This window comes from Petaurus breviceps, unplaced genomic scaffold, assembly GCF_028583685.1.
Source record: "Petaurus breviceps papuanus isolate PSGF00001 unplaced genomic scaffold, PetGlider_PUasm1.0 90845, whole genome shotgun sequence".
Classification (NCBI taxonomy): Eukaryota; Metazoa; Chordata; class Mammalia; order Diprotodontia; family Petauridae; genus Petaurus; species Petaurus breviceps.
Window position 1 is genome coordinate 2,584,748 of NW_027187359.1, and position 13,260 is coordinate 2,598,007.

General features: G+C 42.1%; 1 protein-coding gene across 1 annotated transcript in view; it reads left to right on the plus strand.

Annotated features, from left to right (window-relative positions):
• The first annotated feature begins 319 nt into the window (after nt 1–319).
• Nucleotides 320–13,260, plus strand: part of FAM178B (family with sequence similarity 178 member B) — a 123,853-nt gene continuing 110,912 nt past the window's right edge. The window contains 7 exon segments of the mRNA XM_069071900.1: nt 320–433; nt 819–888; nt 1,346–2,097; nt 2,099–2,113; nt 2,814–2,875; nt 5,442–5,567; nt 5,685–5,837. Of these exon segments, the coding sequence (XP_068928001.1) occupies nt 320–433; nt 819–888; nt 1,346–2,097; nt 2,099–2,113; nt 2,814–2,875; nt 5,442–5,567; nt 5,685–5,837 (1,292 nt within the window).

Consider the following 13,260-nt stretch of genomic DNA (forward strand, 5'->3'; position numbering starts at 1 on the left):
GGGTATACCCCATGCCAAAATCTCTGAACAAGATGACTGACCCATCGGAGAGGTCCATAGGGTCTTTGAAAGCTATCCAGCCCACCTCAAGAAAGAAACTGCAACTGGTTAGTTGCAGGGTACCAGTAGCCTCCAAGTAGCAAAAAGATTGGGTTTTACCCATCAAGAACTCAGTCATCATCCAAAGAAAAGGCCATCCAGCAAAGCACTAGCTCATTCTTCAGAGATGGGAGAAAAGAGGCGCTGGTATCAAATCCCACTCTTCCTGTCAGAAGCCTGTCTCAGGTCTGTCTTTAGTAATAGATTTCAGTCAAGCCTGATGGAATACCAGCAAGTATGGGAGATGAAGAGGATGAAGGTTGGCAAACTATTCTCTTGTTTCTCAGTCCCTGCCACTACCCAGGAACAATTCCAAGATGGTGACTGGGCAAGGGTGAGTGAGTGAAGGGAATAAACATTTCTCTGTCACCCTCTCTACAGAACACAAGTAGCGTGTGTGTGTGTGTGTGTGTGTCTGTGTAGGAGCTGAGAGTTAAGAAGATTCCTATGTTTATTGATCTATCATCGTCTTATTAGGTGACACGGGACATTTTTCCTCTGGTGCTTTTTTTTTTTTTCTGGAGGCACCAAAATTGATTCTCCCTATTAACCTGACCCTGTCTCTGCAGTGGTTGGATATTAAATTAACTTGAGTTAAAACACTAGAGAAGCAATTTCTTAATGGGGATAAAGGAAACAGATTCCTCTTCACAGAAGAATATGGGCTCATTAAGGTATTCTATTTTCCTAAATTTCACTTAACAGTAAATTTCTTTCAGGGTAAAACCCCTAGGAGTTCAAGGACACCTAGACGTAAGAAGAGCAGGACGACGGTTTCTCACCATGAAGGTAATATGTCATTTCTTGATTTCTTTCATTTGTTCTATGGGATTACTTACAATCATTGATAGGTTACAGACATTAAGGGAATGAATACTGTTCTAGAATGAATTTGGAACTAAGGCAACAATGTCTGTTGTGGATTTAAAGACGTCCAAGACCCAAAGTTGAGGTGTTCATTTCTCATCTGTGTAAAGTGTTAACAGATTTGCTGAGGAGCACTTGGTGATTAGAGGAACAGAGTACCTTTTTGTTCTTCCCATATTGATTGCTTACTCGATCAGGTGATTTCTTCTCTTTTAATTTCTTCTATGTGCAAAAGCTAGCTTATTAAATATTTGTTGAATTGAAATGTTGAATCCTTATTTGTTATAGAACAGCAGAAATGTTTTGCATATAATCATAAGTGTTCACTGTGCCCTGAGTTCCATGTAAACTTTTATTTTTCTTATCTCTTGCCTTAAAGCTTCCCAGTCAAATCCAAGAGCTCCATGTAGTCAGCTGCCTAACCAGCACCATGGATTCTGTGGTGGTTTACTGACACAGCGCCTTTTCCATCCCTCTTGGGGCCATGACAATCCAATTTCTGATGGGACCCAGGATTACCACAAGAAACTGAAGATGGAGACCCCCAGTGACTTAGATGACCATTTCCAGCAGGCCTTACAACCCAACTGGTCCAGCCCCTCAAGGAATACCAGTACCTTTCTCTTGACTGATGAGGATCCTGGTGACTTATTTCCAAAAGACTGGAGCCCTCCACCAATTGAAATCCTGTACCAAAAGCCCCCCAACCCTAGTCCCTCGCCACCCCCAAACCTCCCACAAGCCTTACAAAATAACACTGAGGACAGTCTAGCCCTTGCTATGGAAGACCCGGAGGCAACTTTGGGGCAGGACAGAGAAATCACTAAAGTGGTAGAATCCACAGAGTTGAGTCTGTTTCTAAAGACAGAAATTGAAGAACCTGAGAACCATGAGGCTTTATTATACTTCTGGGAAACCCCATTCCAAACCCATTCTGTCAGCTTCCTTTCAGTATCCTCGGATGATCTGAGTGAGGAACACCTGCAGCTGGACTCTGACCCTGAGGAAGCATTGATAACATTGGAGGAGCTGTTCCCAAACATGGAAGGCCCTGGTCATCAGATGGCAGCATCAGAATTTGAGCCCCATGACTCAGTAAGCATAAGGAACCCCCCTCTTCAGCCTCCAGGGTTATCTATCGGCTTGGGTCAGTTTTATAGTTCCCTAGATCTCATGGCAAGGCATTGCACATTCATATGTTTACTAAAATTCCTTTCTTGGCTTTATCCTATAATTCCTTGGTTTGGCTATGATTCAAGGTCCTCGTATAGAAACACTAATTCATTTTTGGTTTGGAGTGTTTTATAACTGCATACTAGGTATTTGGTGACTTGGATGGGTTTTATAGACCCCATAGAGATTTTTCTGTACTTTGATTCTTAGAAAATTCGGTTCTAAGAGGTCCCAGTTTCTGAATTTTGGGACTCCAAGATTAGAGTCTGTGAATTGGAGGAATAAGTTTGAGGGAAACAGGGAGATGAAGCAAGAAAAGTGTTTGTAACAGGAAGCCTTATTATAGGGCATAGAATATGGGGATATGCCTTGGCACCAAGTTAGGTTCCAAGAATCCAGACTAACCCTAATCAACTGAATATAGAACTAATCTGAAAATGTCAGCCAGATGAGTCTTAATGAGTGAAAAACAAAAGCACAAGCCCCCTACAAAAGCTAATAGTCTTAGAAAAACTGGTTGTACCTTTTAGGAAAGCTACTTGTTAGAGCTTTCATCATTCTCTCCAGGATCCGCTAGCTCTGGGAAATGTCTCTTTTCATTTGAGGGCCATTCAGTTGCACTGACATCTTATATTACTTTTCTCTCTTTTCTTTCTTGCTACATTTTTCTCTAGCTTGACTTCAGGACTCCAGATGAATATGTCAATGGTTTAGATTGCTTTCTACAGGAGAAAAAGTAAGTAATGATAAGCATAAAAATAAATCATACACACATTTGTGTATATACATATTCACATATACATGCACATGTATACATATAAAAACACATACTTTGTAGTTTATAAAGCTATTTGTATATATGAGAGGGACTATCACTAAATTCTCATTATTATGAAGCATTAAACCTAGAACAGTTTCCTGGGATGGGCGTTTCCTTTGAAGAGCACACTGAGAAACTCTTTTTAAAAATATTATTGATGAAATAACACCCCATATGCCCTGTGGATATATGCCTGATTACTCATCTGTGCTAATTCATGGAGTTAGATATCCCCAAAGTGAATCTGGAGGTTGGAGAAGTAAAGTGTGGTAGAAACTTTCTGACAAACCTACTGTAAGTGCTCCATAAATTCTGACTAATAACAGACATATTTAACAGGTAAGTAAACAAAACAGAAGAAAAGTATCAAAGCAATGCTTTTCCATCTCCATCTTCCAGGCTTTTATGTTTTTTGGGCTAAATCCCCAAGTGATTTTTCTCCTATTTTTTGTTTCTATATAGGTTTCATTACTTTACTACTGATTGTTCCACTCCCCCTTGCTGCTGCGATATCACAAAGATCAATGTGTGAAAAGTTAGATTCAGTCTGCCTGGTGAAAGCTTCTTAGGGCATTGCTGAACAGACCTTAAAATCATCAGACCCTCTTTTTGCAGTGTTCCTCATTCCTGGGTATACTATTATTATTCCCCAGAGTGAACCTCCTGTAATATGAACCCTAAAGTGAACCTCCCATCATAAAATGAGCTGATGAACACACCTTGTTTATTCTCACATCTGCATCTTTGCTGTGCTATGCTCCCTGCTTTGAATACCTTCCTCCTTCCTCCCTATCTTTTCCATCTCTAAGAAACCTTCCTTCATCAAGCCATGCCATAGGGATCTCTCCTTCCTCTGCACTCCTATAGCATGTTACCTGTACCCAGTCCTCTTGTGCTTAATCATGTATTATCTTGCATAGTTACTTAAATGTTGTTTCTCTGTGACTGGTTCCTCTAAATGTATTGCAAGCTCTTTGAGGGCTGGGTTCATGTCCATATTTTTCAGTCACCCAGGCTTGCACCTTCATCCTTTACTCTTAGCTTTCTCTTATCTCCTAAATCTAGGTGACCTTGCTAATTCAGGCCCTTTACTTGTCCCGAATGTCTTCTTGTCTCCAACCTCTATCTAAACCCATAAATTGACATTGATGGCAACTGATAATCCTAAAGCACAGATCTCACCATGTTATTTCTTTCTTCAAGAATCTTCACTAGTTCCCTATCAAGATAAAATCCAAACATCTCTGTTTAGCATTTAAAGTTCACACCCTGTCTCCAACCCATCTCCCAGAACGAGTTTATGCTACTGCTATTCATACACAGTAGATAGAGTGCTGGGCCTGGGATCAGGAAGACTCCTCTTTATGAGTTCAAATCCAGTTAGACATTAAGCTAGCTATGTGACCCTGGGCAAGTCACTTCACCCTCTTTGCCTCAGTTTCCTCATCTGTAAAATGAGCTGGAGAAGGAAATGGCGAGCCACTCCAGTATCTTTGCCAAGAAAACACCAAATGGAGTTACAAAGAGTTGGATGTGACTGAACCAATTCAACAACAACAGTGTCCTCCAGGCCTGCTTGTTCCCTGTGCATGCCTTTTCATTTCCTGCCCCAGTGACTTTGTACAATCTGTCCTTCCTACCTGTCCTTCACCTTCCCCTCTTGAAATCCTCAATTCAAGTTCCACCTCCTACACAAATCCTCTTTTGATCCCTCCCCCAAAGTTTTAGTGGTTTCCCTCCCCATGCTCCAGGAAATTGCTTGGTATCTATTTTTTATTTAATTGGCTATATGCATGCTGTCCTCCCTCCCCACCCCAAACCTCCCCACTCCGAGCCCCAACAGAATCGAAGTTCTTTCATTCTTGATTTTGTATTCCTAGCACCTTGCTTTATTAATAAGTGCTTGTTGGACTGAGTCTTATCTTACACTTCTTTATATTTGCTGTGCTACCTAGAGCAATGCTCAGATTATTTGGCATTTTGTGGGTGTAGGGAATCCCTTTGCTAAAGTCTATTTCATCTGTAATTTAGTAGATGTTTTAGAGAGTTGCCTAAGACACCAACAGGTTAAATGACTTGAACACAGTCACAGAGCTGGTGTCAGAGGAGGGATTGGTATCCACGTCTTCCTGACTCTAGACCCAGCACTCTATCCACCAGGCCATCCTGCCTCTCTTTTATGTAGTATATAATGCCCAATAAGTGCTCAACAAGTATTTATTGAATGAGTGAATAAATGTTGGGGGCCATGATTCTCGGCCATATTTGATAGTGCTTTGGTAAACCCTAGTGAACCCTACTCTTCCAGAAAGTCACTTTAGGGATTAGTTTTGGGATAACTCCTGAAAGAGTATCTACATGAAATAGGAATGTGAGCTGTGGATTCAATGTGGTTCCTGCCTGCCTGGTACTAGCAGTTCTTGCCCTGGAACAATTATTTCTCTAACAATTATTGCATGATTTTTGTCTGTCTGCTTTGTAGGAATCAGACCCTGGGGAGAGATGAGTGGGAGAAGCCACTTCTGGGAAGTAACCCTGGAGGTGACTCTCTTCTTGCTTCTCTGGAGAACCTTGAAGATGATTATGGAATGCTTACACATGAGCATAGGTAGGAGAGGTACATGGCATAACAGCTGATGAAAACCACCCTGTGAAGGCTAGGGTTCTGTTGGTATGTTTTTAATGATAGATTCTTTCTTGGTCTTCTATTTCATTGGTTTCCTAGGCTGCTGGTGGAGAAATTTTCTGTGAAGCTGTATATGATCCCAAACATTCATCCAGGTGAGGCTGTGTTTTTGTCCCGGAACCACCTCTTGTCCTGCACCCTGGATTGTACCAGTCTAGTACCTCGGAATGGTCTGGAGGAACTCTTCTTCAGGTAAGTGTAAGGAGTGGAATTGGAAGGAAATCTGCCTTTGAGAGCTGGGCTGGAGGGGAAGAGGAGAGGTAGGGGTAGGCTTGCATTTCAGTGTTGCTTTATACAGTAACTAATGGGGAACATTATTTGGCTTTTGAGAATGTGCAGGATTTAGGGAATCAAGTACAGTCAAAAGCAAACATAAGAAGGATTTCAAAGGTCAAACAAGTGCTTTCTTTTTCTTTTTTTTTTCCTGTATCCTCATTTTGAGCTCTCCCATCAGCACAAGTATTTATTGAATCATCTTCTATGTGCATAGCACTGTAGGTGATTCAAAAAAAGTGTAGGGCATAATGCTTCCCCCTCCAGCTGTTTACAATCCTGTTGGGAAGTCATGACTTACACATGTATTACTTACTGGATTGTGGCCAGGCTTTGCTACCATTTCTTTCTCTGGTACTGCTTCCATCCTGAAGACACTGAAGGGTTGGGCATGTTTTGGTCTTTGTAGTCTCAGAGGATGAACCTTGGCAGAGTTGCCTAAAGTCATTTAATAGAGAGCTTCACCTAGACGTTTTAAAATGAAGGTAGTGGCTTGCTTTTTGGAAAACAAGGCAGAAGATACCAGAGGAGGCCAGACAGAAACACGTTGGATGCACCAGAGAAAGCATGGACAGTGAGCTTTTTTGGTTTGTAGGAAGTTGAGGGGAAGAGCTATGAATACTATAGGAATAAGGGCATAAATGAGCCATTTGATAAATTATTAATTGTTAATTAAAATCTTTTTAGGGGCAAGTACGTGCAAAATGGATAGAGATGGGCCTGGAGTCAGGAAGACCTGAGTTCAAATCCAGCCTCAGACATTTGCTAGCTGGGTGAAAAGTTATTTAGTCCTCTGTTGCCTCATCTATAAAATGAGCTGGAGAAGGAAATGGCAAACCAGTTTTCTGAGAAAACTCCGAATAGGGTCATGAAGGGTCACTTTGAAAAAAAAAGTCTTTCTATTCCTCATGGGGGGGGCCCTTTAGTTGTGTGGCTCTGCTGCTGCCTTCTTTACCTTCTGATGTTGAAGTATTTATCCATCTAAGTAGTGCAAAATTTGAATTGGCCAACAGATGGCGCTACCCCCCCCCCAGCCTCTTCAGCTTTCCTCCTGCCCATACCCAGAATAGTCCTGGCTTTCCTACGAGGCTGCAGGAGCTGTCAGTCTAAAAAACACGTAGGTGGCTCTCACACTACCATCACGAGTTTGAATTAACCTTCACCGGCAGAATCTGAAATTAATCTAGGGAATGAAACAGAATATTGCTCCAGATATTAAAATATGAAACTGATCTCCCCTTCTCTAGGTTCTGCTCCCCGATCGCTGCCCACTGTATTCATGAACAGAGGTACTTAACATTTCATGATCATATATCCTATCATTTCATCGGGTAAAGTGAAAAGGAAGATAACAATAGCAATGCCTGATATTTTGCAAAGCACTCTACATACGTTCACTCATTGAATCCTCCTATCAGCCCTATGTAGATATTTCCTTCCAGTCATCTCCTAGCACTCTTCCTGATTGCCCTCCCAGGGGACGATGATGACAATGATAACTAGCATTTGTATAGTGCTTTAAGGTTTGCAGAGTATCTAAAAATATCTCATTTTATCCTAACAGCAAAACTGAGAGGTAGGCTATTTTATTGTCCCTATTTTGCAGATGAGGAAACCGAGGCAGAATGATTAAGAGGCTTACTTAGGGTTATGCAGCTATTAGGTATCTAAGGCCAGATCTGAACCTTGGGTCTTCTTGACTCCAGGTACAATGCTGTATCCACTGTGCCACATGACTGCCAGACGTTTGGGCGCAGTTGGAAGGAATCCATGCCATATGTTTTCATGGCTTATGAAAGGAGTATGAATACAAGGGGGGGGGGTATGCCCGCCATCTTGGAATCATGGGTTAAAAGCAAAGTAAGAGGGGCTGCCAGGTGGCTCAGTGAGTAAGAGCACCGGCTCCAGTGTTGGGATGACCTGGGGATCAAATCCAGGCTCAGATACTCAGCACCACAGCCAGAAATAACTGGCCGTGTAACCTCGAGCAAGTTACTTAACCCCGATTGCTTTAAAAAAAAAGAACAAAACAAAAGTAAGGCAAGGAAGGTAATGAAAGGTCTCAGTTACAGTGACTAACAAGGAAATAAGCTTTTCCAGTTCACTAGCACCAAAGGATGAGCAGTAGTCAGAGGTCTTAATAACCATCAGAACCTCTCTTGACTGCCAACTGCATTGACTTCTGGCTTATTTGCTTCCCACTACTCCAGCCTTGGACCTTCTCCTCATGCTTTTCTGTTGGCATAGGGCTAGGTGCTGTGCCTTTACATGTGATACCTTGGCATACCCTTCTCTCTGCTGAAATTTTGAAGGACCAGATCTGCAATAGGAAGATGGGTAATGAAAAGAGAACATTGTAGTCTACAGATAGCATCTCTTCACTTTATTGGTGCCTCCTGCCCCACTGCAAATGAGAGTTCACCATGATCGCTTGTGAGGAGGAGAGGCACCTAAGTTCCTATTCTAGGATCATCAGACCTCCCTGGTCTCTCTCCTTGAATCCTTTCATTGGGACAAGGGGAAGACAATAATTCAAAGAGATGAAAGGACAAGAAGTGGCTCGGTTTGAGAAAGAACTTGTAGTTTATATTACCTCAGAGGAAGGCTAAAAGCTAAGGAGCACAGGAAAATCCTGCCTTTGCATGTGAGGAGGACCAGAAGGCACTCTGACCAGTAGTTTTGGGTTTGGAGTACCATCTAGTGACTCAGGCAGAGGCTGCACCGAGTAGCTCTTTTCTGTTTCCTTCCCTAAGAGGCACATACTTGTATGTCGCCTTCCTTTCACCCACTTGCCTTTTTCCTTTCTAGTGCCTGTGTAAAGCAGGTGCTCCTGTAGAAAGGAGATACCTCGTACTGCATGTATGAGAATTTAAAGAATAATACTACAGATCTAATTAGGGGCCCAAAAATGTTGGATGGGCAACAGGTGCTACAGGATATTAGGAAGAGGAGAGGTCCATGTGGGCTAAAGTTTTCCAGGAAGATTTTATAGAGGAAATGGTACTTGAGATGGGTATGATTGGCTTAAATAAAAGAGTGGAAAGTACATTCTAGATGTGAAGAACAGCACAAATACATAAGTAGCACTTAATTTATTTTTTCCTTTTGCTTGTCTTTTACTAACATCTTATTTGTTGACTGACATTCATATAGCCCACTAAAGTTTATGAAGTACTTTACATATAAAAAGGGTAGGGATTCCTACATATAAGGCAAATGTCCTCCCCATACAGGGACAACATTGGCCCTAGGAGAACTAGGCTGGAATAACTACACGGGGCTGATTTACTAGAACAAGCCACCAGGTGGCACTAAAAGTCCTGAACTAACAGTTGGGGCAGCTGTGCATGGGTGACCATCCCTAACATTTTCAGTTATAAAATCAGGACTGCCATTATTTTATCTCCTAACTTTTCCTTCCTAGTGCCTTTTCCAATCTCTAATCTAAGGGTATGATTAATTCCCAACAATAATTCACAATTTATCAATTGGTTCTAGCCCCTTTTCTTCGAAGATCTTAATCTCTTTCCCACATTATCATGACAGAAGGATTGCTCACTTACATCTTGATTAAATTGAATTTCCTGAAGTGAAATAGAAAAATAAGAGGAAACCTGGTTGAAACTTGCAACAGAGTAATCCACAGCCACTTGCTTGTATTAGGATCTAAATTTTCCAGCTCTCCCAAACCAGTCTTCTTCTACACCTGGTTTTGCATAGAGAAGCACTTGCAGCATCACCTCCATATCAGAGTTCCAGTGGAAGGAGGCATCATCCTGCAACCTTGGCTCCCGCTTTGTCACAGGCCACCCAGGTGAATGTGTTGCATGATAACCTTGATGAGATGGTCACCAGAGGGCCCATGGCCAGATGTCCTCTCCTCCTAGGCTTGTTCTAAAGCCCTGAGGAACCCCTTCACATCCCCCAGGAGCCCCTGCCCTCAACTCAACACACAATTGCATGCTGTCTGTGCCTTCTCTCCTGTGCCTCTGTTGTCTCCTGTCTCTCGCAAAGGATAGTGATTCTCCTTTTAAATATTCCACTCATAACATGACATTGACAACTCTACTTATTTTAAATGCCCAGAGGCCATCCCAAACTCAAATTTCCTTGTGTATTTTTTTCCTGGCCCCTAAAAACATCCAGGAAATTTTAAGGGAAAAACAACCAAAACTTGTTAAAAGAGAAGGTGCTTTGTCAGAGGTTATGTATAGACAAGATCATTGTAGCCTCATGATAAGCCTGTGAGATGGGCATTACAGGTATCATCACAACTGTCATTTTGTAGATATGGAGGCTGAGGCTCACAAGAGTTAAATGATTTGTCCATAAAGACACAGCTAGTATTTGCTAGAGGCAGGGTTTGGCCATGACACCTATTCATGAGGATGATTGGAGAATCCAATTCTGAAACCATGAAGGATAACATTTGGGGGAAGATAGAATAAAGATGGGAAGTTCTACTTTTCCTTCAAGCCAGACCAAGAACAGAACTCGTGAGCCTTGCTATCTCACCAGCACTTCCTAATTTTTACATTAATAAAGACTCCCGGATATCGAAATCTTTCCTTGACCCTTGGGCAGTCATGGAGAAGGGAGCAGAAGTGAAACAAAATGTGGTTGGTTGGGCTGGATAGAATGGGCCTTTGAATGGTATGTGTGATTGATGAGTATAACAGAGAGGAAGAGGAAAGAGGAGGATGGGATAAAGAAGAAGGAGGAATGAAAGGAAAGCTAGAGAGAAACAACGAGAAGAGAAATGAGACAGGAAGGAAGGAAGAGAGAGGACATGATTCAATAAGATTTGAGCACTTGCTGTACAAACCTCTGTTCTACTTGGCAGAGTTTCATTCTGTCTCGTAGAATAGAAGGTTCAGGCCCAAATTCACTGTGCATTTATTTTACTCAAACGGAGCAAGAGAAGCTGCTTTGGGGGCTGGGTAATAAGAGTGGAGATTACTTGCTACATTATTTATAGAACTTCCCATTCACACACACTGTGTACATGGCAATAGCAGTACGTCTCTGCATAAATATCTTTGTGGGGGAGTGCAAGTAAGTATATTTGTTCTATCAAATATTTGTGTGCCTAAGCCACTCTGTGTGAATTGCTTAGTGCTCGCATGTATGCAGGCTTGGGAGCCTGTCATGTCAGCACCTGTGGCCACCTGGGGCATTCCTTCATGAATATTTCAGGAGGCATGAGAAAGTAGATAGTCCGTTGTATAAAAACATCATTAATGTTAAACGGTGATTGAGAGCCATATCCCTTTGAGACCAAGCAGCCCCAGTTTCTGCATAACAATAAACTTCTTATCCTTTCCATGGCTTCCTGAAACAGGTTTGAAATCAATTCAGTTATAGAGCATGGACAGCACTGAGCTTTCCCACCTGCTACAGTTACCTCTTAAAATAATCAAACAGTCCCAAAGAGAAGGAAGGCCTGGACAATGACCAGGCTTGTTTTACAGAATAATGAAGGCATTAGTCAAAGGAGTGTTCCTTCAGGATCATTAGGTTTCTGACTCTTTGTGGTAATACTTGTTTGTCATTTTTTTTAAGAGAGAGAGAGAGAGAGAACCTGAGCAGATATAATATCATTACAGAATCTGAACTGGAAGGGGGTCTACCAAGTCAGACATGACAGTATATATCCAACCAGTGGCCACCCAGCTTGAAGACCTCTAGTGAGGGAGAACCCACTAACTGATGGAAAAGCCTTGCCCTACATTTATTTCTTTTCTTAAGTGTTTTATTTAAACTTACCCCTGACAAATCTTACAGGTGCACAGAAACAGGTGTTCTATCAACAGCTGTACTGTGTACTCTCCAGATCTTAACATTTGAGATTCCCCAAGCATTCTGGAGTTGTTACTCTCTGGGACAACTGTCTGCTTACACAGGAGAAGGCATAGGGAGGAGAGCCAGCTTTCCTCAGGCTGTATCAAAAATAGATACTAAGAATTCTTTTGCATCACCATGAAAGTCTAGGGTTTTACTAAAATGAATGAATGAATAGAAACATTTATTAAGTACTTGCTCTGTGCTAAGAAGCAGGGCTACAAGTAGAAAAGACAGTCTCTCCTCTCAAAGGAACTCACATTTTAATGTGGGAGATGACCCATATGGAGAGTTTCAGCTGCCAATCAAATGAATCCCACTGTCCATAGGGTTTGTGACTGGACCATAGAGGACTCAGGTCAGTCTTCTAGCAATTTAGCTCATGGTTAATTCCTTTCTCCATCTTTCTTTCTTTCACTGGTAGATTGTACTGCACAAGCAATTTTTCCTCATCTCTGAGTGCCTGAGATAAAAAAGCCTCTCTTGAAAGGAATGATCAGACTTTGACAGCTGTTTTAGGCACTTGGAAAAATTCAGACAGGCCTGGAGATTGCCTCTGTTATCTGCTTAGACACTATGCCTTCATCTCCAGACATGCTTGGAACAGCTCCTGGGCCTCATTTGAACTTTCTTACTGGGGTGGGGGTGGGGGACCAGGAGGGTTGTCACAGGGAAATGATCCTATCATTTCAATCCAACATAAGTATTGTAGATTTTAGGATCATTTCATATTCTTGGACATGACAAGAATTTTGCTCACTTTATTGTTGGCTTTCTCTGCATGCTCTCAGCACTCCTATGCTGTCTGTGGTTCTGTCAAGTTCTTTCTTTCCTGTGTCATAGTCAAATGTGATTCCTGGATTCTAGTCTTCTTCCCATAACTTTGTCTATGCCTCAATCTCTCTGTGTTCTGAATAAAGTTAAATAGTTCACAGTTCAGCTGAGGTGAAAGGAGTCCAAGGTGGAGACCAATTAAATGGACTTGGCTTGGCTTGAACCTGCAATGGAGATTCCTTGTATCTCCTCCAGCTCTAAACAAAGAATTCCTTGAAAGCCATTTCCTCCCAGGCAGGGCAACAGAAATACCATCTTTTTTCCATCTATTGTTTCTGGCCTCAAAGATTGCAGCTCAACTCAGCAGCTCTGAACCTGAGGGGAAGGAGCTGATTCTTCTAGCAAAAATTGCCCTCTAAGGCTGTTGCAGCAGAAGAGAAATGTGGCTGGAAGTAGGCTTTCTTTCTTACAGCATCAGTTGGAAATGTGTTGATCTGAGCCAACAGGGGTTCATCCAGTCAATTCCCCCATTGAGAAGCTGGCAGGGTGCCCTTTAGCCAGAATGCCATAGTGCTGAGCTCTTTGAGCTGAACTAAATAGTCTCAGAATCACTGTGTTTATTTCCTTTCCTGACCATATGCCCTCTGGCAGGGTCATTGCCAATTTGCATAGTCCTGCAGATGTGACTGCCTTTTGTATATCTGTATCTATACATCTGGGCTTGTGT